Source organism: Danio rerio, chromosome 5 (genome assembly GCF_052040795.2).
Source record: "Danio rerio strain M-AB ecotype USA chromosome 5, GRCz13ab, whole genome shotgun sequence".
Taxonomy (NCBI): domain Eukaryota; kingdom Metazoa; phylum Chordata; class Actinopteri; order Cypriniformes; family Danionidae; genus Danio; species Danio rerio.
In genome coordinates this window covers 79915001-79942186 of record NC_141025.1, presented here as the reverse complement: position 1 = coordinate 79942186, position 27186 = coordinate 79915001, and the positions used below count along the sequence as shown (strand labels likewise).

The 27186-nt window shown below is 41.0% G+C and overlaps 1 protein-coding gene across 1 annotated transcript; it reads right to left on the bottom strand.

Annotated features, from left to right (window-relative positions):
- Positions 1 to 10721: 10721 nt before the first annotated feature.
- ddx54 (DEAD (Asp-Glu-Ala-Asp) box polypeptide 54) lies at positions 10722 to 23244 on the bottom strand. Its single transcript, NM_173268.2, is given in 20 exon segments — positions 10722 to 11596; positions 12907 to 13001; positions 13243 to 13353; positions 13441 to 13554; positions 14059 to 14204; positions 14326 to 14529; positions 14673 to 14746; positions 15110 to 15331; positions 15616 to 15747; positions 17181 to 17391; positions 17865 to 17996; positions 18121 to 18182; positions 18839 to 18960; positions 19060 to 19155; positions 19234 to 19275; positions 19390 to 19439; positions 20851 to 21039; positions 21192 to 21262; positions 21579 to 21705; positions 23012 to 23244. Coding segments are annotated over 20 exon segments (2589 nt in total). The 5' UTR covers positions 23135 to 23244; the 3' UTR covers positions 10722 to 11330.
- Positions 23245 to 27186: the final 3942 nt, after the last annotated feature.

Below are 27186 nucleotides of genomic sequence, written 5' to 3'. Positions count from 1 at the left end.
GACCATTGACACGATCATTTTAAAGAAATAACTTAACAGCAGAGGACTGATGCTAATCTGCTGGAACAGCCAATCAGAATCCATCAGTCATTTACACAAGACTTTAAATGGCGGTTGACCTCATCATGCATTGGTCTGAGTGAAAATATAATGTTATATAGCAACTCTGTTAAAGAACAGTGCAGTGAACTGATAAACTGTTACCATAGCAACTGTACAATCGCTACAAATTAACTGCGATAGTTATGTTCCCATAGCAACTGTAGAATCGCCACAACAGATTATTTGCTATAGTAGTTGTGTTACCATAGCAACTGTAGAATCACCACAAATTAACTGCAATAGTTATGTTCCTATAGCAACTATAGAATCACAACAACAGATTACTTTTTATAGTAGTGTTACCATAGCAACTGTAGAATCACCACAACATTAATTGCTATAGTAGTTGGGTTACCATAGCAACTGTAGAACCACCACAACACATTAATTACTATAGTTATTGGTGTTACCATAGCAACTGTAGAATCAGCACAACACAACTGCTATAGCTATTGGTGTCACCATAGCAACTGTAGAATCACCACTATATATTAATTGCTATAGTTATTGCGTTACCATAGCAACTGTACAATCACCACAACAGATTCATTAGTTTTGCAGATTAGCATGAAGGTTGCTCTGTGTTCTGCATGATGTCTGAATGAGGTTTGCAGGTCCGCTCTTCAGTGTGCTCTGTGTCTCTCAGGATGGTCAAACTCCAGCTGTGCGGGCCACAGAGGTTTGAAGCGAGCGTGCGGCCACATCACAGCGAGCGCATGCGATGCAATGAATCAGTGATGCAGGTTATAAAAGCCGAGCCTCGAGTCTGAGAAAGCCCCTGGCGTGCCGAGAGCCCACAGACGCAGCACACATGCTGAAACTGAGCCTGGCCTTCACATTCACTCCTGCCGTCTAATAGGGTGCAGCAGGATTTATGACTGAAGACTGCAGCAGGTCTCGCTCCGGACAGGTGGCAGCAGAGATCCAGAACTCCTGCGATCAATGGGAGATCAGTGCGTGTGTGTGTGTGTGTGTGTGGAACGCCATAATCACATCATCAGACAGAAACGCACGCAAATGATGGGACTCATGCTAACAAAAAACATGACATGTCTAAAGTTTCTGTTGCTGCGATATTCATTCCAGAGCAACATTTAAGATGTTTGAGCAAACTTCATCATTATTATTATTATTATTATAATATGTAACTTTGGATTGTGCATGTTTTTCAAGATGTTATTGATCATATTGTGATTGGATTGTTTGATGTGTATGTTTTGTTTATCATCTAATAATCTTGATGCTTTTTCCCCCTTAATTCAGTGTTTGTGTTTTGTTGTTTTTTGTTATTATTATTATTATTATTAATATTATTCTGATGTTGGACCATTCATTCATTCATTTTCCTTTAGCTTAGTCCCTTTATTCATCAGGGGTTGCCACAGTGGAATGAACCGCCAACTATTCCAGCATATGTTTTACACAGCGAATGTCCTTCCAGCTGCAACCCAGTACTGGGAAACACCCATACACACTCATTCACACACAGAGCTGACTGAAAATACTGCTGTCCTTTACTAAATAGCGCCGTCTCCTGGCCGGATCAAACACAGCAGGCAAACTCAGATGATTAACAACACAGAGGATTTACTTAAAGTGCAAAAACTAAAATCATGCTAATACAGATGAAATAAATTGAACAAGAATGCACAGAATAACATGTATATCCATCATAAAGGACGTATTAGACCAATCAAAATAATGAATCATCTGAAAACAAAATAATCTTAATGTCAAAAGGAAAAGAAAGATTAATTTGCTTTCTTCATGGGGAGATTATTTAGCTTGTTTGAATGAAAAGCTCACTTGTTTTTCACTCATTATTTCTGAAAACAAGCTTTTTTCTTGACTAGATAATCATGCATGTTTCTTAAAAGCATCATTATTGTGACCCTGGAACACAAACCTATATGTGCATAAACAAGCTGAGGAGGGCAGACGGGAGATTTGGTCCCTCAGTGAGTTTACGTTGGTGTTTTTTTACCCCCTTTCTGTACATTTTTGTCATAAATGATGCCCAGTGACGATGTTGCGATGTTTATTTTTTGCCATATATATTGTGACCTGTATATTTTGACCAGATGACTTGAATAGCTCCATTTCTATTTTCTAGAATAGAGAATTTTAGACTAATTGACTTCACAGGGCAGCGCATCTGCACAAAAGACAATACTCAAATTACAAGCAGAGATACATAGAATAAAAGCAGAGACACAAACAAGGTTTAAATTTAAAGTGACAGTCACCAAATCAAAGCCTTAAAGTGTCGGTTTCAGTAGGTCCCAGTGGAATTACTGGTATAATTACTTATTATTATTATTATTATTATTATTAATATACATTTTTATTATTATTCCGCTCCTAATTGAGGGAATTTTGAGGGTCTAAAAATGCTCCAAAACCCATGAAACTTTCCCCACACACTAGAATAGGTGACAATTATCATTTGATCTGGGTTTTAGAAGTAGGTGTGGCAATATGGCTCGACAGCGCCACCTATAAACATTTAATCAAGTGGCTCCCGGGCTACGCTTTATGCACATGTACAAAAATTGGCACACACATGTAAACATCATTTGTTTGCTGTTTTGAGTTGAAGCTTCTCACTAGGCATGGGACCATAACCGGTTTCAAGGTATTAAAACCGCAAAGAAATCTGTTATACTGTTCCTAGAGTTTATGAAAAGGGTTTATCAAGTGTTGTAAATAAAACTAAGACAGCAGAAATCAATAATTTATTTTAATCATTTAGCCTGACATGTTTATGGTTCCAAAATATTATAAGTATTTTCTAAAATGAACTATATTGTGTTCAATAGGAGGGGAAACTAGTTTTTCACCAAGATGTTTAAAAAAAGTCTTATTTTAGAGCAGTAATCCCAATACCATGATACTTTTACCCAAGATTAGCACAGTGTCAGAAACTTATACCAGCACATGCCTACTTCACACACACTCTAGACACAGCAGAGATGCATTTATACATTATAGGTTTCCTTTATAAGACTTTAACTCTGTTAATGTTAAACTTTTCAGCAACTCCACAATGTGGCTCCTGATCAGCTGTAATCCCAACTCAACATTGCAGATCCTGTGATGCGACTGAAATAATAAGGTCAAGAATCTTGGTGTGAGTCTGGAGTCAGATCTGAGTTTCAGTAGTCATGTCAGAGCAGTCAGTAAATCAGCACACTATCATCTCACACACACTGCAGGAGTCAGATGCTGTGTCTCGATTGAGGACTCAGAGAAACGTGTTGATGCTTTTATCAGCAGCAGGGTGGATTACTGTAACGGCCTCCTCACTGCCCTTCCCAAACACACAGTGAGACAGTTACAGCTCATCCAGAACACTGCGGCCAGGATTCTGACCTGAACATCAGAGCACATCACAGCTGTCCTCAGGTCTCTACACTGACTCCGTTACATTCAGAATAGAGTTTACAGTATTATTACTGCTCTATACATCACTGAATGGCCTAGAAGCTCAATACATTACAGATATGCTGACTGAACACACACCTAACAGATCATTAGTATCATATAAACTAGTAAGCCCAAGAGTTCAGTCAGAGCAGGGTGAATGGGCCTTCAGCTGCTAACAGCGCCCCCTGCTGCTGGAATCAGCCTCCAGAAATGATCAGATGTGCTCCAACATTAGGCTCATTCACATCAGGACTGAACACACTTCTGTAGCTGAGCCTTTACTGAATGAGCCCTGTGATGCAGCACTCTTATTTATTACTGAATTAGCATTGTGTATGAAATGTGCTGTAGGAATAAACTCTCCTTGCCTATTGTGAAACTGCGATGCTGAAATGATGTATTGTGAGAGGCGCAGTGGTCGTGTGCCGTCTGCCAGCTCTGGAAACACGATCGACCGTGACCGACATTGACTGACAGTCTAATAATGGCCGTGTTGATAAGTGGATGGTGGACATGCGCTGGGAACGCTGATAACCGGCTCCGTCCTCTTCGTTTCGGAGCGTCTGATTGGACGGATGAAGAGCCGCTCTCTCCACATTATCTGCTATCAGACGGGTTTTAATAGTTCACATGCTGGAGCTCTTGTAGGAGAAACATTCCTCTGGGAATCCAGCCGCAGATGGACAAACACTGCTGATTTACCTTGAGGAAAAGCTTCTATACAGTAGGGAGATTGAACAGAAACGCTATGCAATATTCTAAATAATGTTATATACAGCACATGATTTAGCTCAGAGAAAAGAAAGCAGCATCAGTACAACTTCAGAAATTAAACAGCCGCGATTCACTGCTGAATGAAACAAAGCAGACTATTGAAGAAGGCAAATAAAGAAATAAATAAAACTAGATATTAAAGCTTGAAGGAAAACTTTATGATGGCTTGAGAAAGCATGTTGGAAGCCTGGGGCCTCATGTATCAACGCTGCGTACGCACAAAAACATTGCGTACGCAAGGTTTCACGCTCAGAATCGCTCACGTTTGGATTTACTAACAATGAACTGAACGTGGGAATGTGCGCAGCTTCACGGCAGCTTTCTGGCTGGCGTACGCACATTTTTTGTGCGTGTCTGTTTTATTTCCATTGGCGACTCCTAGAGGCAGTTGTGTTGAATTCCTCTCTACAAAGTGTCTGATCCTTGCAATGGCAGCTGTATGAGACGGGTTCATCTAGCAGGTAAATAAGGTTTCCATACCATACAGTTGACCAGCTAAACATTAAAGCACAATTTACAGCGGTCGCCTGTTTTCCCAATGTAATCTGAGCCATCTACTGCACACACATTGCTATAAAGACACTATCTGAAGATGAATTTGCATGCGTGAATCAGAAACATTTCCATTCAATAAATGTGCAAATAAAATATGATGCACAAACTTATTAATGATTCCTACTTGTCTTTCTCGTGATAAATAGTAGGCAAAATATGATATGTAGCGGGGGGAAAAAAAGAAGATAGATTTCATCTGACGCTGGATTCGAGCCGAGTTTATGCTCGAATGTGTCAATACATGATCACATGCGTCTTACGAGCGCGCCACTGAGACTGTTCAGAGTGCTGCAACAGTTTGCACATATAAACCAGACTATTTTTTTTAAATGCACTCAGTGCGATGTTCAGACCCAACTGTGTCAACCGCATCAGCTAAACTCTCCCACTCTATTTTTTTTTCTTTTGTTGTTAATTCCGAAAAACAAACTTGCAAATAACACCGCTTTTCTCCGATCTACCTCCGAAAGCAGCACCTCCAATTCACATTCTGTTCAAAGTTTCTCTTTTCGCTTGCTTTTGCCATTGCTTTTTTGTTGGGTTTTGCCATTAGCATAGTCATTAGCATATTCATACGGGGGAGGAGGCAGGGAGGGGTTTTGTGCTCGTGCATGTTGCGCTCAGTTTCACGTTCATTCGGATGTACAAAAGAATATGCGTGAGACTCGGCGTACGCAGTGTTTCATACATCTGAATTTTTTTCTGCGTACGCACATTTACAGCTTTGTGCGTACGCAATGTTCTAGTAAGATTTCCACGCAAGTCTTCGTACATGAGGCCCCTGATGTTTAGTTCGAAACAGTGTGGAAAAAAGATAGACTGACAGACAGACAGACAGACAGACAAATCTACTTGGCTTATTGGCATGAATACATGCTATTGGCATGTTTCCAGTATGCATTAGCATGTTGTCAGCATGTTTCCGGTATGGATTAGCACGTTGTCAGCATGTTTCCAGTATGAATTAGCATGTTGTCAGCATGTTTTCAGTATGGATTAGGATGTTGTCAGCCTGTTTTCAGTATGGATTAGCATGTTGTCAGCATGTTTCCAGTATGGATTAGGATGTTGTAGCATGTTTTCAGTATGGATTAGGATGTTGTAGCATGTTTTCGGTATGCATTAGCATGTTGTCAGCATGTTTCCAGTATGGATTAGCATGTTGTCAGCATGTTTTCAGTATGGATTAGGATGTTGTCAGCCTGTTTTCAGTATGGATTAGCATGTTGTCAGCATGTTTCCAGTATGGATTAGGATGTTGTAGCATGTTTTCGGTCTGCATTAGCATGTTGTCAGCATGTTTCCAGTATGGATTAGCATGTTGTCAGCATGTTTCCGGTATGAATTAGCATGTTGTCAGCATGTTTTCAGTATGGATTAGGATGTTGTCAGCCTGTTTTCAGTATGGATTAGCATGTTGTCAGCATGTTTCCGGTATGAATTAGCATGTTGTCAGCATGTTTCCAGTATGGATTAGGATGTTGTAGCATGTTTCCAGTATGGATTTGCATGTTTTTATTGTGAATTAGGATGTTCTTATCATAAATTTAGTACAATTTAGCATGTTTGCTAACAAGTTTCTAGAATAGAATAGAATCATGTTTCCAGTATGGATTAGCATGTTGTCAGCATGTTTCCAGATTGAAGTAGCATGTTGCTAGCATGTTTTTAGTACGAATGAATGTGTTTGTGTGAATTAGTATCTTGCTAGAATAATTTTTTTATGAATTAGCATGTTGCCAACACGTTTCCAGTATAGCATGTTGTTTGTTAGTATAAATCAGCATACTGAGAGCATGATTCCAATATGAATTAACATGTTTGTAATGTGAATTAGCATGTTCTTAGCATAAATTTAGTATGAATTGGCATGTTCACTAACATGTTTCTAGTATGCATTAGCATGTTATCATGTTTTCACTACGAATTAGCATGTTGTGAACATGTTTCCTGTTTGCATTAGCATATTGTTAACGTGTTTCCAATATAAATTAGCATGTTGTCAGCATGTTTCCAGTATGGATTAGCATGTTGTCAGCATGTTTACAGTGGGAATTAACATGTTGTTAGCATGTTTTCAGAATAGATTAGCATCTTGTTAGAATAAATTTAGCATGAACCAGCATGTTTGCTAACAGGTTTTCAGTACAAATTAACATGTTGCTAGCATGTTTCTAGTATGAATTTGCATGTTTTTAGTGTGAATTCACATGTTCTTAGCATAAATGTAATATGAAGTAGCAGGTTCGTTAACATGTTTCTAGTATGGATTAGCATGTTGTTAACATGTTTCCTGTATGATTTATGTTGCTAGCATGTTTCTAGTATGAACGAACATGTTTTAGTGTGAGTTAGTATCTTGTAAGCATAAATTCATTATGAATAAGCATGTTTGCTGACATGTTCTCAGTATGTATTAGCATTTTTAGCATGGGTTAGCATGTTGTCAGCATTGCTCCACTGCTAGAGCTGAACAATATGATGATGCTCTCCGCATGCACCAGACTCCTCCTAATAAGCAGCCAACACTTCTTAGAACACACAGATCTGCAGTGATCTGAGTGAGCTCCACACTTTCTGTAGCATTTATATTATACTGCAACTCTCTGATGACATGAAGAGCTTCTTTTATTAGTCCCTTAAAGAGCTTTGAAGGAAATGATCTGCTAAATGAGTAAATGTGTTCAATCCACAGCGCCGCAAATCAGCTCACAAACAAGCAGAGCTGACGGTCAGCAGCGGTGAGAAAGCCATAAACAGCAGTGAAGTGCCCACTGCAGACACTCAAGTTTGTAAATCACTGAATTTCTCCCTATAAGTAAGGCATCTGATGGAGAATCTCATACGCAGTGCAGTCAACCAACAACAAGAACATCCGCATCAGCACGATTTACCCTTGTGAAAAAGTCTTCACCCCCCGGTGTTAAAACAAAGCTGCGGTCACATTAGAGTTTTAACATGCAAAATTCTGTCATGCGGCGCTGTGAAAAGGGGCGGGATTAAACAAGATTATTAGACATTCAAAAAAGCAAGCGGTTGCTCCATGTTTTAATTTCTGACCAGAGCTCATGTTTTGATCCTCGATTGGTCTCATGCAGTCAAGTGATGCGGTTTCGCAGGTCAAAGTTCACCAAACTTGAAATTTGCACTGCGAAACTTGATGCATGACCCTGCGTTTCCAGTCTGACGCATTCACGTGCGTATGAATAGAAGTCTATGGGGAGAAAAGTCCAGTGTGACTGCAGCTTTACTCTGGTTCATCACACCCGAGTTCAATTTCTCACTGTTCACAATCAAGAAATCACCTAAATAGAAGCTGCCCGACAAAGCGAAGTAGACCAAAAGATCCTCAAAACATTCTGCTGAGATCCAACAAATTCAAAAACAAATGAGAAATAAAATAACAGATCTAACAGTATAAAAAAAGGTTATAAAGACATTTGTTAGAAATTAGAAACCAGTAAGGGGGCAAACACTTTTTCACACCACCGTACACCATTTGTAAACAAAAGCCAATTCCAGCAGCTGTGTGAATGGAGGGCCCCATTCAGAATAACACCGTTACTCACTCATTTGAAGATCAACTCCACCCTTCAGTCACAATTATACACCGTCCTGTCATACAATTACACAAAACACACAATCACAGTGTGTTTACAACAGGATTTTGCAGCTCCTAACCAATCAGACGTCTTATATAGAAATGTGATACATGCAAAGTACATATTCTTGCTTGGATTTGTGCATGAAAAATGGACGTCTACACACGCATATAGATATATTAGCTTTAATGTTACGTTCATACACTCACCAGCCACTTTATTAGGTACACCTGTCCAACTGCTTGTTAACACAAATGTCTAATCAGCCAATCACATGGCAGCAGCTCACTGCATTTAGGCATGTAGACATGATCAAGAGGATCTGCTGCAGTTCAGAGCGAGCAGAATTTGGCCTCAACAACATGAAAGCATGGATCATCCTGCCTTGTATCAGCGGTTCAGGCTGGTGGTGGTGGTGTAATGGTGTGGGGGAGATTTTCTTTGGGTCCATTAGTACCAATTGAGCATCAACGCCACAGCCTACCTGAGTATTGCTGCTGACCATGTCCATCCCTTTATGAGCACAGTGTCTCCATCTTCTGATGGCTACTTCCAGCAGGATAACGCAGCATGTCATAAAGCTCAATCATCTCAGACTGCTGAACATGACGATGAGTTCACTGTACTCAAATGGCCTCCACAGTCACCAGAGCTCAATCCAATAGAGCAGCTTTGGGATGTGGTGGAACGGGAGATTGGCATCATGGATGTGCAGCCGACAAATCTGCAGCAACTGTGTGATGCTATCATGACAATATGGAGCAAAATCTCTGAGGAATATTTCCAGTAGCTTGTTGAATCTCTGACACCAAGGATTAAAGCAGTTTTGGAGGCAAAAGGGGTCCGAACCGATACTAGTGAGGTGTACCTAATAAAGTGGCCAGTGAGTGAAGCAAAAATGTCCGTTTGCATATTTTTTCAACAATGTACAAATTTATATTGCCTTTAACTTTATGTATGTTTATATACACATGATGGCTATATTTTGGATTTCAGTACGGGTTATCTTCATATTGTGGCCATAATAATCCTATCCTGCTGATAAAACAGCTTAAGCTGGTTGGCTGGTTTTAGCTGGTCAATCAGCCTGGTTTTAAAGAGGTCTTGGCTACTTCCAGGCTGGTTTTAGCTGGAAAATGGTCAAGCTGGATTTAGCAGGTCAACTCCCAGCCAAGACATAGCTAAAACCCCTCTAAAACCAGACTGGTTGACCAGCTAAAACCAGCCAACAACCCTATGCTGGTTTAAGCAGTTTTTCAGTAGGGAGAGTTGTGAAAATAAAGTGATGAGGATATATGTTTGTTGTCTTTAGACCTCTCTTACCTCTTCAGATGAGCTGCAGCTGCTTACAAACATTTCTGAGGGTTTCATTGTTGATTTTCAGGAATGACAACAATTCTGAGAGTCCAGTCGGTGATATTTGCGTTAACACCAACACAGTGACCGGTTCAGTTCGTCGTAGAGGAGTTATTTCATGATCTTAAGTAAACATTGGTGTTTCTCGCGTCATTTCTCGTGTGTAAACAAGCTCGCTTCTTCTAATCTGCGTCTCATCGATCACACCTGTGGCGCATGCGTGCTGCAGATTTCGGTTATGGCGCGTTTAACGGTCATCATCTCCATCTTGAATTCTTGAACGGTTTTAATATTGTGATCTTTTAAACAGGTGTGTACATTTATAAAGCTATACTTGTCGTCATAACGCAGATTGTTACCATTTTTCATCAAATTACGCCTAGATAGCAAGAACATTTGGGCCACAATGTGGCTAACAGCTGGTACATGTGGCATGGCTGCTGAACAGATATGGGTCAGATTACTACCAAATATATTTTGCCATGAACTCAGAATGATCTTTCAGCTTCTTTTGCAGTATGTGGGCCACTTAACAACAAACACTTGGTGTTTATGTGTGCGGGACAGTAAATTTGACGTTTCCGTATTATTGCGGTGTCCTGCTGTTTCACCCCTCAGATTATGCTACCAACACTGTATTTGAATGGCTCTGAGGTTGGGGATTAGGTGGGTTTGTGCGATTTTACAGCTTCACATCACACAACTCCACATTAAACTACACTGGTAGCTAAATCTGATGGGTATCAGTGTGTTATCATCAAATTACGCTTGGCCTACCTACTTTGTGAATGGGTGGTAGTGCAACCTGGCAAGGTGGGACAAATCAATTTATTATTTGAGCAAAATTATTATTATTTTACATTTATTTAGTTTATGATTTGAGCAATAACACAAATAGTCCAGCGGTTAACACATGAATTCCTTTAATCCATTTCCCCCGGGTCCTTCAGGTGGAGTAAACCTCTCGATGATCAGACATTAACTCATGACTAATGCTGAGAAATGCCGCTGGGCAAATGATGTCATCAATGGGCAACCAGGTGAGGCACAGGGAAACTAACCAGGCCAATGGGACGCAAACACAATATCTGTTGGCCTTTCTCAATAATAAAGACACAACACTCTCCAATATTGCCCAGCAACACTAGCATTATCAGCAGAACCTGTCACGGTGACAATGACTGGACAGAATTACGATCAATACATCACGTCAGTGTCCAGGTGTGTATAATGTTGTGTGTTTCACTTCCATCAGTGCAGTCAATGTTCATGCTTCCTGCATTTATTAAAAACAGCGCTGGAAATGATTTACTGTGGTAATAATGTTCTGCCACTGGCGTACACAGAGCTTCAGCTGAACAACACACACCTTTAATGCAGACGCAGAGATGACAAACACACACTGATCTCCATATTATTCTTATAAACATACACACACACGCATACGCACGCACGCACGCACGCACACACACACACACACACACACACACACACACACACACACTATGCATTCTCCTAAAGTTTCTTCCTCATCTTGCCCTTCTTGACTGCTCCGCGGCCGAAGCCGGACTTCATGACCTCTCGGAGGCGCTGTTTTCCCTTGTTTCTGAGCTTCTTCATGCCTCCGCTCTGCAGGAACTGCTGCTTTGCTTTCCTCTTGCGCTGCTTCAGGATCTGCTGCCGGTTCTTCAGCTCCGAGCGAACGCCTGAACCGCCCTGATGCTGCGCTGGCGTAGCCTGGGAACCTGCTGCAGAGCGACCCCAACCACGACCCCGACGACCTGAACACACACGTTTGTTTTTGTGAATTGTGGGGACATCACAAACACAAAACAAGAATGCATGCATGTACGCAGACACACACACACACACACACACACACACACACACACACACACACAAAAAGTGTGCACACACACAAAATACAGTCTGAGAGACAAATTCACAAAATACACTCACAGATACACACAAACAAAATACACTCACAAACACACACACAGAAAATACACAAACAAAATACACTCACTGACACACACAAACAGAAAATACACACACAAAATACACTCATAGACACACACACACAGAAAATACACAAACAAAATACACTCACAGACACACACACAGAAAATACACACACAAAATACACTCACAGACACACACAAACAGAAAATACACACACAAAATACACTCATAGACACACACACACAGAAAATACACAAACAAAATACACTCACAGACACACACAAACAGAAAATACACACACAAAATACACTCATAGACACACACACACAGAAAATACACAAACAAAATACACTCACAGACACACACACAGAAAATACACACACAAAATACACTCACAGACACACACAAACAGAAAATACACACACAAAATACACTCATAGACACACACACACAGAAAATACACAAACAAAATACACTCACAGACACACACACAGAAAATACACACACAAAATACACTCACAGACACACACAAACAGAAAATACACACACAAAATACACTCATAGACACACACACACAGAAAATACACAAACAAAATACACTCACAGACACACACACAGAAAATACACACACAAAATACACTCACTGACACACACACACACAGAAAATACACACACAAAATACACTCACTGACACACACACACAAAATACACTCACTGACACACACAAACAGAAAATACACACACAAAATACACTCACTGACACACACAAACAGAAAATACACACACAAAATACACTCACAGACACACACACACAAAATACACTCACTGACACACACAAACAGAAAATACACACACAAAATACACTCACAGACACACACACACAAAATACACTCACTGACACACACAAACAGAAAATACACACACAAAATACACTCAGATACAGTAATGACACAAATGCACACAAACAGACATACAAATACACACACAAACAAAGATACACAAGACACGGAGACACACAAAACACACAAAGTAACTCACACACGCATACAGACACAAATAAACAAACACAGATACAAAACACACACACACACACAGTCAGAGAGTAGAGCAGGTATATACACAGATGTACCTGCAGAGCCCCGCCCCCTCTGAGCTCCTCCCCCTTCTCCATCAGAGTCTGAAGCTCCGCCCTCCACCTTATACTTCTTCTTCCACTCTTCATAACTGCAGCTCCGTCAAGACAACACACCAGCACAGGGGGACAATAGTGTGTCTGTGTTGTGTGTGACAGTAGTGCGAGGTGTGATGTGTTTATTAGTGTGTGTGTGTTGTGTGATGTATTATAATAGTGTGTGTGTGGTGTATTGTGTGATGTGTTATATTAATAATAATGATAATATAATGATGTGTGTGTGTGTGTGTGTGTGTGTGTGTGTGTGTGTGTGTGTGTGTGTGTGTAGGATACAAGCTCTTCTTCTTCTTGTGTCCTCTGATCAGTTGTCCGCTCTCCGTCCTGATCTTCTTGTGTTTGTCCTCTTTGCCGGTGTCACGGACGAAGCGCTTCTTCTTGCGGTCCCTGTGGTGAACACACACGTGCGGTCAGAAATAGACACACACAGATAATCACACACAGACACACACACACACACACACACACACTCACCACTTCATCAGGCTCTTGTGCTGGTTTAATGTGTTGCTCTCATCTCCAATCAGATCCAGAACTGCAGAGGAGGCCTGCTGCTCAAACGAGCCCGCACCAGAGTCCAGACTGAGCCTACACACACACACACACACACACACACACACACACACACACACACACACACACACACACACACACACACACACACACACACACACAGTTATTAAACATCATAACAACACGCATAACATACACACTTGAGTATTGACACACACTGAGCATTACCACACACACACACACCATTAGCAACAAACACAGAGTATTAACATAACTCACTCACTGAGCTCACACACACACACACACCATTAACACACACTGTATACACAATGAGAATTAACACACACACAGCTCATTAACACACCACTGAGCATTACTAGAAACACACACTGATAAAACACACACACACACACACACTGAACATTAACAACACACACAATTCACACACTGCGTCTATACACACACACACACACACACAAACAAACACACTATTAACAATACACACACTGAGCCTACTGCCCCAGTATAGTGATGCAGACTCTATACTGTCTGACACACACACACACACACACACAATACCCGCGCTCTGAGTTGAAGTCTTTGGGTCTGTATGGGATGTAGAACTCCTGGTCTCGGCCCGCTGTTCTGCTCTTCTTGCTCTTGTGTGTGTGCGGCTCCGCATCCGGCCTCCGTCTCTTACCTCCAACCACCTCAGAGAACACCGTCTACACACACACACACACACACACTGGGCTCAGAGAACAAGTTGTGTCTGTACATATATACGTGTGTGTGTGTGTGTGTGTGTGTGTGTGTGTGTGTGTGTGTGCGAATGCGGTGGCTCACCGACAGCTCCTCCTGCTCCTCCTCGTCTTCCTCCTGTGTCTCTCTGTGCACTGGTGGCTCCGCCCTCAGTCCCGCCCCTGGCTCCGCCCTCAGCTCTGCTCTTGCTCTGCTGAACTTCTCCACCCGCTGGCGGTCCCGGGAGCGTTTGGCGCGCATCACCTCGCTAGCGCTCGTCTTATTGCTGGAGTTGATCTCAAAAATAGTCTGAGACACACACACACACACACACACACACACACACACACACACACCTCAACTGGAGAAAACACTACATTATGCTCTGAAAACAATGTGCGTGTGTGTGCATGTGTGTGTGTGTGTGTGTGCGCGAGTGTGAGTAGACGTACAGATTTGGCCTTGTAGCCCTTGATGGTGTCGACCATCAGCAGTCGATCCAGTTCCATCTTCTCCAGCCCACAGCCTGCGCGCACACACACACACACACACACACACACACACACACACAGCAGAGAGATTAACATGTGAACACATTCATACACACTCAAGCACTGTCACAAACACATACACACTCTCACTACACACAAACACATCCGACAGAGGGTGACACAAACACACACTCAAGCATTGTCACACACTCAAAAACAAGACACATACATGCTCACTCTACACACACAGGCTCACACGCACAAGCGCACACACCCACAAACACTCAAGCATTGTGACACACCCACAAACATACACTAACATGCTCACACTTAAACACACACACATGCACTCTTTTACACACACACACACACACACACACACACACACACACACTGACCCAGCAGCGGGTGTACCGCCATGTCTGTGAGCTGTGTGTTGCGGCTGCGCTTGATGGACTCTGCAGACGGGACGGGTCTGGACTTCAGGTACTGCTTGTAGGCGTTTTCTGACACGCGTCTGAGATTCTGCAGGTCCAGAGAGTTCTGATGCGCCGTGATCAGCTGACACTCCTCATCATCCAGAACACTCTGAGGAACACGGCCGAACACACCGTCCGCTTCTACACACACACACACACACACACAACAGGACAGCAAAGTTATCATGAGCACAGGGCAGACACAGTGCATGCGTGTGTGTGTGTGTGTGTGTGTGTGTGTGTGTAGGCTCAGTCTGGACTCTGCTGCAGGCTCGTTTGAGCAGCACCAGAAGCACTTCTGTGTGTATACGTGTGTGTTTGATTGTGTGTGTATGTATGTGTGTTTGTGTGTATATAAGTGTGTTTTTGTTTTATATATGTTTTGTTTGTGTATATATGCGTGTGTGTGTGTGTGTGTGCAGTACCTTGTGTGTGTTCGGGGTGTGCGAGCTGCATGGGTCGACCCAGAAACAGGTGCAGGTCATACAGGTAAGGCACCTCATCAGGACACACCAGACTGTATGCTGTTCCCCCTCGACCAGCGCGAGCCACACGACCTAAGGCACAGAGGTTAAAGGTCAGATGTCAGCGGATAGAGGACAGGAGTCAAAAAATAGAGGGCAGAGGTCAAAGGCCAGAAGATACCAATCTGAAGATAGAGGTCAAAAACCAAGTTCAAAGGCCAGAAGGTAAAGGACAGAGGTCAAAGGTCAGAAGATATAGCTCAGATGTCAGAGAATTCAGTATAGGTGATAGCATTTAGAGATCAAAGGATAGAGGGATGAGGTCAAATGTCAGAGGATAGAGAACAAAGGGTCAGAAGATAGCATTCTGAGGATAGAGGTCAAATTTCAGAGGAACTAGGTCAAAGGACAACCACCAAGTTCAAAGACCAGAAGATAAAGGGCAGAGGTCAAAGGACTAATGCCAAAATATGAATTTCAGAGAGCAAAGGTCAGGATAAAGGGCAAGGTATAGAGGTCAAAGTTCAGTAGATATAGCTCAGATGTCAGAGAATAGAGCATAAAGGATAGAGTTCAGAGATCAAAGGTCAGAGGATAGAGAACAAAAGGTCAGAAGATAGCAATCTGAGGATAGAGGTGAAGTGTCAGAGGTCAAATTTCAGAGGATAGAGGTCAGAAGACAAACACCAAGTTCAAAGACCAGAAGGTAAAGGGCAGAGGTCAAATATAAAGTTCAAATGGCAAAAGATTGAAGTCAGAGGTCAAAGGTCAGAATAGAGGGCAGAGTGTAGAGGTCAAAGGTCAGAAGATATAGCTCAGATGTCAGAAAATAGAGTATAAAGGATAGAGTTCAGAGATCAAAGGTCAGAGGATAGCAATCTGAGGATAGAGGTGAAGTGTCAGAGGTCAAATTTCAGAGGATAGAGGTCAGAAGACAAACACCAAGTTCAAAGACCAGAAGGTAAAGGGCAGAGGTCAAATATAAAGTTCAAATGGCAAAAGATTGAAGTCAGAGGTCAAAGGTCAGAATAGAGGGCAGAGTGTAGAGGTCAAAGGTCAGAAGATATAGCTCAGATGTCAGAAAATAGAGTATAAAGGATAGCGTTCAGAGATCAAAGGACCAAGGGATGAGGTCAAAGGTCAGAGAACAAATACCAAGTTCAAAGACCAGATGTCAAAGGTCTAATGTCAGGTCAAAGGATTGAAGTCAGATGTCAGAGGTCAAAGGTCAGATGGTATTGTTTAGATGTCAAGGAATAGTGTATAAAAGAGAGTTCAGAGATCAAAGAACAGGGATGAGGACAAAGATCAGAGAACAAAAGATAAAGGGCAGAGGTCAAAGGTTAGAAGAGAGGTCAAATGTCAGAGTATAAAAAAGTTCAAAGGTCATATGTCAAAAACAGGGGTCAGAGATTAGTGGTCAAAGGTCAGAGACAAACGACTTGAGTTCAGATGTCAGAAAATAGAGGTCCAAGTATAGAGGTCAGAGGTAAAAGGTCAGATGCACCCAAACACTGAGGTCTCACCGACTCTGTGCAGGAAGAGCTTGGGTTTGCAGGGGAAGTTGTAGTTGATGACGTTGTCCAGCAGGGGGATGTCGATACCGCGCGCCGCCACATCCGTCACCAGCAGCAGCATCACCTTACGATGAACAAAGCGACCGATGCTGATCTTACGAGCCGTCTGATCCAGAGCACTGTAGATGCAGGAGCAGTCCACACCCTCCGCTGACAGCAGCTGCGCGCACACACACACACACACACACACACACACACACACACTGATTAATTTGTTGATGGATCCTAATTAAGAAGATTACAGTGGGGTTTCTTCAGGGATCTTCAGATATGCAGTCGGCAGAGTGTGTTTATCACGACAAGTGAGCTTAAGGGTGCAGTACTGCAATCAGACTACAGGAGCGCTATAGAGCAGCTTGGCCACACACACACACACACACACACACACACACACACACACACACACACACACACACACACACTCAGGTCAGGTTAATGGTCATGTGGGGATAAAGGAAAAACTGCACCAGGCACATCAGAAACACCTCCTGAGCCTATTATAGGCAAAACATTGTGTGGACCGGGGATTTGACCTACACTATTGTTATAGTTCCACACTTTGTGAGTGTGCCAACATGCTGAGGTCCCCACCTCATACTATTAACACACACACACACACACACACTCACTCACCTCCTTCAGATACTCCACATGATGTTTAGTGGCCACGAACACCACCGTCTGCTCCTGCGGCTTCACCACGTTCCTCAGCAGGTGCAGCAGAAGAGCCGGCTTATCATCCAGACGCAGAGAGAAGAACGACAGCTGCAGAACACACACACACACACACACACACACACACACACACACACACACATTTATATTGTTTTATAATGTCTGAGTGATATTAATATTAGTGTGAACAGAAGAGCAGTGAACTGGACTCTACCTTCAGCTGTTCACTCAGTTTAGTGTCCACATCCAGACGAATGAGGACCGGCTCCGTCAGACCTGTTGCACACACAGACACACACACTTACATTTCCTGCATGAGACTAAAAGCACCAGCAGGAGTCCGGGTCTTAAAGTGTGATTCACCGAGTCATGTACTCAGTCAAAACAGTTGATTCAATCATAAATGAAGCAGTAACCACTTTAATTGAATCACTGAATCAAATGATTTGGTCAAAACAGTTGATTCAAATATAACTTTAGTGACTGTCTTCATGAATGGATCATTGAATCACTGAATCAAATGATTCATTCAAAACAGTGGATATATTTCATTACTTGTGAATGAATCACTGACTCAAATGATTCATTCCATAATTTATGAATGGATCACTGAATCATTAACTCAAATGATTCATTCAGGAAAAAAAACATTTGTTCATGAAGGAAACACACAGAGTTTTGAACTCATTCTCTGAACTATTTTCACTGAATCATCAGCAATAAACAGCCAATACTGTGGCAGAACTGTGACCCGTTCACTGACAGCTTCTTGTTTGTTGAACTGCAGATTAAAATCCACATCAGATCTGCAGATATTCAGGAAACTGCACTCCTGAGTGTGTGAGATTGCTGTATTATATCATGTCTTATGACTTTAAGAACACATAACCTCACGTTTTATATTAAATTCTATGTTGTTATTGAGTGTGTACCGGCTCTGGCGAACTCCACGATGAGTTTGGGAAGCGTAGCGGAGAACAGCAGCGTCTGCCGGGCGTCTGGAAGACGTCTGATGATCTCCTGAAGCTGCTCCGCAAAGCCCATCTCAAACAGTCTGAGGAGGAGAGACGTTATTAAAGACACGGGAATATCTGACCGCAGCATCGGTGACATACACAGTTCACACACACATACACACACACACACATCTCACCTGTCGGCCTCGTCGAACACCACATACTCCACCGACTGCAGCTTCAGGTTCATCTCCTGGATGACGTGCATCAGACGACCAGGAGTACCGATGATGCTGAGAACACAACAACACACAGATTCACACCTGGACTAACACACACACACACACACACACACGTGATGCAGAACTCACATGTCTGGGTTCTCGTGAAGAGCAGCGAACTGATCATCCATGCTGAAGAACAGAGAAAACAAACAGAGTCACGGCTGATGCAGAGTTTAACACACACACACACACACACACACACACACACACGAGGCCAGACTGCATAATCAAACCTTCACTCACCTGTCTCCACCGAGAATGAGCGCTGTTCTCAGACCAGTGAATTTCCCCAGCTGAAATCACACAACACTGGATGAATGAGTGAATGAATGAATGAATGAATGAATGAATGAATGAATGAATGAATGAATGAATGAATGAATGAATGAATGTGAGAGTGAATAAACAAGTGGATAGATGAATAAATAAGATGGACAGTTAATAGAGTGTATGAATGAATGAACAAGGAAATAAATGTACAAGTAAATGACTGAATGAATAAGCAATCAAGCAAGCCAATGAACGAATTAATAAAAGTGTGAATGAGCAAGTGAACAAACAAGTGATCAAAAGAGTGAGCGCGTGAGTGAATAAATGTGTAAAAGCGTGACTAAATGGATGAGTAAACATGTGAGTGAATGAATGAGTTGGTAAATGAATGAATGAATTAGTAAATGAATGAATGAGTGAGTAAATGAATTAATGAGTGAACTATTAAATAATGAACTAGCAAATGAATAAATGAGTGAACTAGTAAACAAATGAATAATGGATGAGTAAACATGTGAGTGAATGAATGAGTGAATTACTAAATAAATGTATGAACTAGTGAATTAGTAAATGAATAAATAAGTGAACTAGTAAAAAATGAATTGATGAATGAGTAAACACATGACTGATGAATGAGTGAATTAGTAAATGAATGAACTAGTGAATGAATAAATGAATGAAAGTAAACATGAGTGAAGAGTGAACTAGTAAATAAATGAATGACTGATTAAATATGGGTAAAGGACTGCATAAACTAGAAAATGAATTAACAAATTAGTGAATGCGTGAATAAATGAATGAGAGAACTAGTAAATGAATGAATGAGTAAACATGATGAAAGAACGAGTTAACTAGTAAAATGAAAAAATGAATGAACGCATGAGTGAGTGAACGAATGAGTGAACTAGTAAATGAATGAATAAACATGTAAGTGAATAAATGACTAAACTAGTAGATGAATGCATGAATGAATTGAACACGTAAAATGAGAGTATGAATGAGTTAGTAAATAGTAAAAAAATAAACTAGTAAATGAATGAACAAATGAGTGATTGTATGATGGAATGAACAAGTGAATGAATGAATGAGTAAATGAATGAGTAAATGAATGAGTAAACTTGTTAATGAATGAATAAACATAATTGAATGAATGAATGAATAAGCAAACATGAGTGAATGAATGAATGAGTGAACTAGTAAATGAATGAAAACATGAGTTAATGAATGAATGAGTGAATAAATAAGTGAACTAGTAAATGAATGAGTGAGTAAACATGAATGAATGAATAAATGAATGAATAAGTGAACAAATAATTGACTGAAAGAATCAAATAATGAGTAAGTGACTGAACAAGTGAGCAAACGAGTAAAAAATGAATGAGTGAAGAATTGAGTGAGTGAATGAATGAGTGAAGAGGTGAATGAGCCTCTGACCTCTTTGGTGAACTTCATGGTCTGCAGGGCGAGCTCTCGGGTGGGTGTGAGGATCAGTGCCCGAGCCCCCGTCTGTGCCTGCGGAGCCTTCAGCTTCTCAAACAGGGGAACGAGGAACGCTGCAGTCTTACCGCTGCCGGTGCGGGCCATCGCCACCACATCCTTACCGTCCAGAATCACCGGGATCGTCTGCAAGAGACACACAAATATACTCTTAACAACTCCAGCATGGACTGATTGCTTCTGCTACTGGATTAAAGATCATATTGATGATCCAGAGTTTCAGGAGTAACTGAGCTCTGCTGTAACCGTGTCCATCATCAGCTCATGCAGCACTTTACCTTCCTCTGGATGGGTGTGGGCACTTTATAGCCCTTCTTCATGATGCCTTTATACACCGGATAGCTGAGACCTGAAGAGAAGAACACACTCATATAAGACATACAGACAAAATAAAAAGTCTGTCGCTTCATATTATGCATATTCATAACATTCATGTTGCAACATCGCTTACAGTAATACTGTTCATGACTAATATGAGTGCAGACATGCGACTATACTGGGATACACATCATCATCAGGAGATGGCATGACTTATATTGTGAAATCTACCATATCACACTTTTGCATGCTTAAGTGTGTTATTTGAAAAGCAGACAGCATGTGCGCAAACACACACACACGCAGGGAGCAGCTTTAGACTCTGCATTGCCAGATTTCCTGCTCACCCATAGACTGAAAGCCTCCAGATTTCTTCTTCTTCTTGTTCTGAGCTCTGACCAGCTCTCTGGTGTCCAGCTCCACGTCAGACACGCACTCAGACGAGGCCGGAAACCGAGGAAGCCTCCTGACCGTCTGCAAAAGCAAACACACACACACACACTGATCTTACAGCACACTCACAATACTGCTGCTAATGACAGTGTTCAAGACACAAGCTAACTAGCAGGAATTCAGATGACGATTACCTCCAGGCCAAACTGATTCAAACTGAATACGACAGACAAAACAACAACATGTGCTGAAGATATAGGGGAAAACAATCAGCGTCTTTCTTTTGTTTATTAGTTAATTAATATTGTGATTTAATAAGCATTTTTTGAAAGCTCTTTAAGTTCTGTATTATTTAAAAAGGACAAGCAATAATAAACCATTGTGGTATGACCAAAACAATAAGTATGTATAATATGTATATTTATAATGGTAAAAGTAGGAGAAAACTACAATATTAGACATTTGTTTATATTACAATAGTTATTGTGTTACCATAGCAACTGTGGAACCACCACAACAGATCAATTATTGTAGTTGTTGTGTTACCATAGCAACTGTAGAATCACCACAGGAAATTATTGTACTGGATGTGCTACCATAGCAACTGTAGAATTGCCAAAACAGATCAATTACTGTAGTTGTTGTTACCATAGCAACTGTAGAATCACTACAGCAGATTATTGTAGTTGTTGTGTTACCATAGCAACTGTAGAATCACCACAACAAATCAATTACTGTAATAGGTGTGTTACCATAGCAACTGCTGAATCACCACATATTTTAGGGGAAATAATCAGCATTTTCGTTTTGTTTTATAGTAATATTGTGATTTAATATGCAGTTTCTGAAAGCTTTATACGCTCTGCATTCCTCAAAAAGGTATAATTGTAGTACAACCAAAACAATATTTCGATAGATTAAGCTTAAATGCTCTTTTCTGTAGGTCATATAGGAGGTTACAATGTAATCAGGTGATGATATGACATATTTAATAACTACAGTCACAGCTGTATCAGATGAGCGATTTGTTGTAAATTCAGTCTTGTAAATATGTAATAGTAGCTGTTATAACACAAATAAGCTTGATGCAAACATTAATAAAGTCAGCAACAAGTCACAAAAGCAGCATTTGGGTGGTTAAACACTACTGTCTCATATCTCAGTGTCTGTTTTCTTACACTGATCAGGGAAACATGACTGCTCATATGTTCTCAGCTTGTCTAATGTTGGAGGAGAAATCATGTTAAAGCTCTACAAATGTCCACTTTTATCGGTGGATGGGGAATCTTGTGTTAATATTTGAGTCTCCACAGCTGAATCAGTTGACGACTTAAAGAAAACACACACATAATCGGTGACTCTCCGACAGAAAGCGTGTGAAACTCACGGTATTTTCGTCATCTTTGACTCCTGCGGCCACCTCAAACTCTTCATCGTCGGACTGGAGCTCGTGATCGCGGTTTGCGCCGCTTTTCTTCCTCCTCATCAGCTTTTTCTTTCTCTGGGCCATTTCTGAAGCTCTAAAGGATGGTAGATAATCGAGGAAATTAAAGAAATGTGCGATGAAAACACCGCAGACGCTAGTGAGACACGTGTGCGCGCGTCTCGGCGCGTAGAGATGACGCCAGAGCGCGCCGCTGCTGCAGTTCAGAGGTGGACCGCGCGGTGGCGCATGAAACACGATTATTAAAGCACGAATATTTCATTAATATCATTCATAAAGTTCGCTTTTGCATTGCTGAACATAGGAACACACATGTAGCAGTGCAATAAGTACACTATCAACGAGTGACACTCACAAAAAAGAATATAATAATTTCATAAAGTTAGGAATTATGATCTATTGTGACGTACGTCATCATGACGATAAACCTTCATTAAATAATTATAAAAAAACATTTTCTTATATTTAAGCTCATTTGGCGAAAATATCATTCTATTATTTTTAATTATCTAATATATTTCGTTCTCTTTTACAAAAACCCAATATTTGTAAATGCTCTTACATGATATATTCCTCTTTTGCTGATTTGATTTTAATGGCTTCTGTTCTCTTTCGTCATCATCCCAAATGAAAAATACTACAGTAATGTGTAGTAAATACTAGTGTTTTTGAACCATACTAAAGGAAAGTTTATTATAATCACCACGGCAAATCAATTACTATAGTGGTTGTGTTACCATAGCAACTGTAGAATCACCACAACAGATTAATTACTATAGTGGCTGTTACCATAGCAACAACAGAATCACCACAACAGATCAATTACTTTGGTAGTTGTGCTACCATAGCAACTGTAGAATCACCACAACAGATCAATTACTATAGTTGTGTTACCATAGCAACTGTAGAATCACCACAACAGATCAATTACTATAGTTGTGTTACCATAGCAACTGTAGAATTTTAATGAAGTTTGGCTCAAACACACTGTAGTAATAACCACATTGTTTTGTTTGATGTGGGTTTCTATTGTATTTTTTAAAACAACAAAAAGGAAAAAATAACAACACATTTATTCTCCTTTGTTTTATTTTGTTAAATTTTTATTTGAAATGTTTTTTTGAACATTAACCAATAAAAAATAGTATAATCCTAAGATGTACTGTAGTTATTTTTCAAGCGGGAAATGATAATCAATAAACTGTAGGTTTGTTCCTGTCGTCTTGTGAATGTCTGGAGTTTCCCGCACACAGATCTGGCATCTCTCCCAGCATCCGATTAAACAGAAAACAGCAGTCGTGCTGATGTAGATGCGGAATTAAGGGCATCAGATTGGAAAAATGCATGATGAAATTGTCCTGATCTCTGCGCTGATGACAGAATCATGACCTTATCATGTGTCTCTGAGCATGTGCTGCAACACACACTCTCCAGAGGAACAAAAACACACCGTAATCTCCCGTACACATGTGGCATATCTTCATTTACATCCCGTCTGAGTGAGTGATAAAGACAACAGCCACTCTGATGCTGCCTGCTCCTTCATAAACATACATGATGTCACTTGTGTTCGGATATGAAACAATACCACAGAATACAGTATTGACCACATCTCACAGCAGCATACAGTAGTATTAACAATAATGTACTGTACTTTAGCTTTTACTACAGTAACTGTGGTGTATTGTTGATTATTATACGCTGTAGCTGTAGAAAACTACAGTATTGGCTCATTTTTTATATTATTATAGTTGTTGTGTTACCATAGCAACTGTAAAATCACCACAACAGATTCATTACTGTAGTTTTTGTTACCATAGCAACTGTCGAATCATTATAACAAATTAACTACTGTAGTCGTTGTTACCATAGCAACTGTAGAATCACCACAACAGATTAATTACTCTAGTGGTTGTTAGCATAGCAACTGTAGAATCATCAAAAAATTAATTACTGTGATTGTTGAGTTACCATAGCAACTGTAGAATCACCACAACAGATTCATTACTGTAGTCGTTGTTACCATAGCAACTGTAGAATCACCACAACAGATTCATTACTGTAGTCGTTGTTACCATAGCAACTGTAGAATCACCACAACATATTAATTACTCTAGTGGTTGTTACCGTAGCAACTGTAGAATCACCACAACAGATTCATTACTGTAGTCGTTGTTACCATAGCAACTGTAGAATCACCACAACATATTAATTATAATTACTCTAGTCGTTGTTACCATAGCAACTGTAGAATCACCACAACAGATTCATTACTGTGATTGTTGAGTTACCATAGCAACTGTAGAATCACCACAACAGATTCATTACTGTGATTGTTGAGTTACCATAGCAACTGTAGAATCACCACAACAGATTCATTACTCTAGTCGTTGTTACCATAGCAACTGTAGAATCACCACAACAGATTCATTACTGTAGTCGTTGTTACCATAGCAACTGTAGAATCACCACAACAGATTCATTACTGTAGTCGTTGTTACCATAGCAACTTTAGAATCACCACAACATATTAATTACTCTAGTCGTTGTTACCATAGCAACTGTAGAATCACAACAACAGATTGATTACTGTAGTCCTTGGTTGGGTTTGTCCATATATGACCCAACTTATGACCTAAACAGCATTTTTAAGAGTGTACTACATGTTCCGTACATTCACTCTTTAGTATACACTACAGTATGGCATACGCTAGTGTTTCCTCATGTGGGGAGTGAGTCTTGCATACATCTGACAGCTGGAGGATCTTCACATTAAATGACATAAAAGGCAGCTGATTTCTTCTGGGTTCCGACCTAATTTCACTGAAACTGGCACAAGAAATGAGTGTAAACACGACACGATCTCACTTATTCCCTTTCAAGTCAATAAATATGCAGGCAGAGGGCCGAGGCCTGAGCACACACTCACACACTCATATACTCTCAAACACACACACATACACACACACACACACACACACACACACACACACACACGTTTAGATGTAACTCCACATTATAGAGAGGATTATAGTATATTTGCAGGATAAAGCAGCTGGCATTAGCACACGTGACATGTGGAGGACTCGCGCTAATGTGGTGCGCAACACTGAGACTGGAGAAAGCAGCTGAGAAAGGATGAATATGCTCAGAAGATGTCAGATTTGGTGTCTCGGCGTGAAACATGGAGTTAACAGTGAGACTTCAGAGCCTCTGGAGATATCTGAGATTAATGAGCGGATCACGATGCTAAGCTTTCCATGTTCACATTTAAATATGACCCGTCATATCTGTGTCACTTTAATAATTCATCTTAAGCTCTGGTGAACCCAGTGCAGCGCTGCTAATGAGAGGGAAAACACACCATATGCACACTGTACAAAATGCTGGGTTAACAGCCAGAGTTGGGTCAAACAAGGACAAACACATTGGGTTAACCGCATTTGGGTCATGGAATGGATAATATTTAAGTGTTTTTGTTTGTATTTAGGCGGCACGGTGGTGCATCGGTTAGCACTGTGGCCTCACTGCAAGAAGGTCTCTGGTTTGAGTCTCGGCTGGGTGAGTTGGTGTTTCTGTGTGGAGTTTGCATGTTCTCCCCGTGTTGGCGTGGGTCTCCTCCGGGTGCTCCGGGTTCCCCCACAGTCCAAACACATGCGCTATAGGGGAACTGAATATGCTATATCGGCCGTATGGGTGTGAAAGAGTGTGTATGGGTGTTTTCTCAGTACTGGGTTGCAGCTGGAAGGGCATCTGCTGCCTAAAACATATGCTGGATAAGTTGCCGGTTCATTCTGCTGTGGCGACCCCTGATTAATTGGGGAATTGATTAATTAAGCTGGCCATAGTGTATGAGTGTGTGTGTGTGAATGAGTGTTTATGGGTGTTTCCCAGAACTGGGTTGCGCCTAGAAGGCTATCAGCTGTCTAAAATATATGCTGGATAAGTTGGTGGTTCATTCCGCTGTGGTGACCCCTGATTGATTGGGGAATTGATTAACTAAATTGGTCGTAGTGTTTGAGTGTGTATGTGACTAAGTGTTTATGGGGGTTTCCCAGTACTGGGTTGCAGCTGGATTGGCATTTGCTGCTTAAAACATATGCAGAATAAGTTGGTAG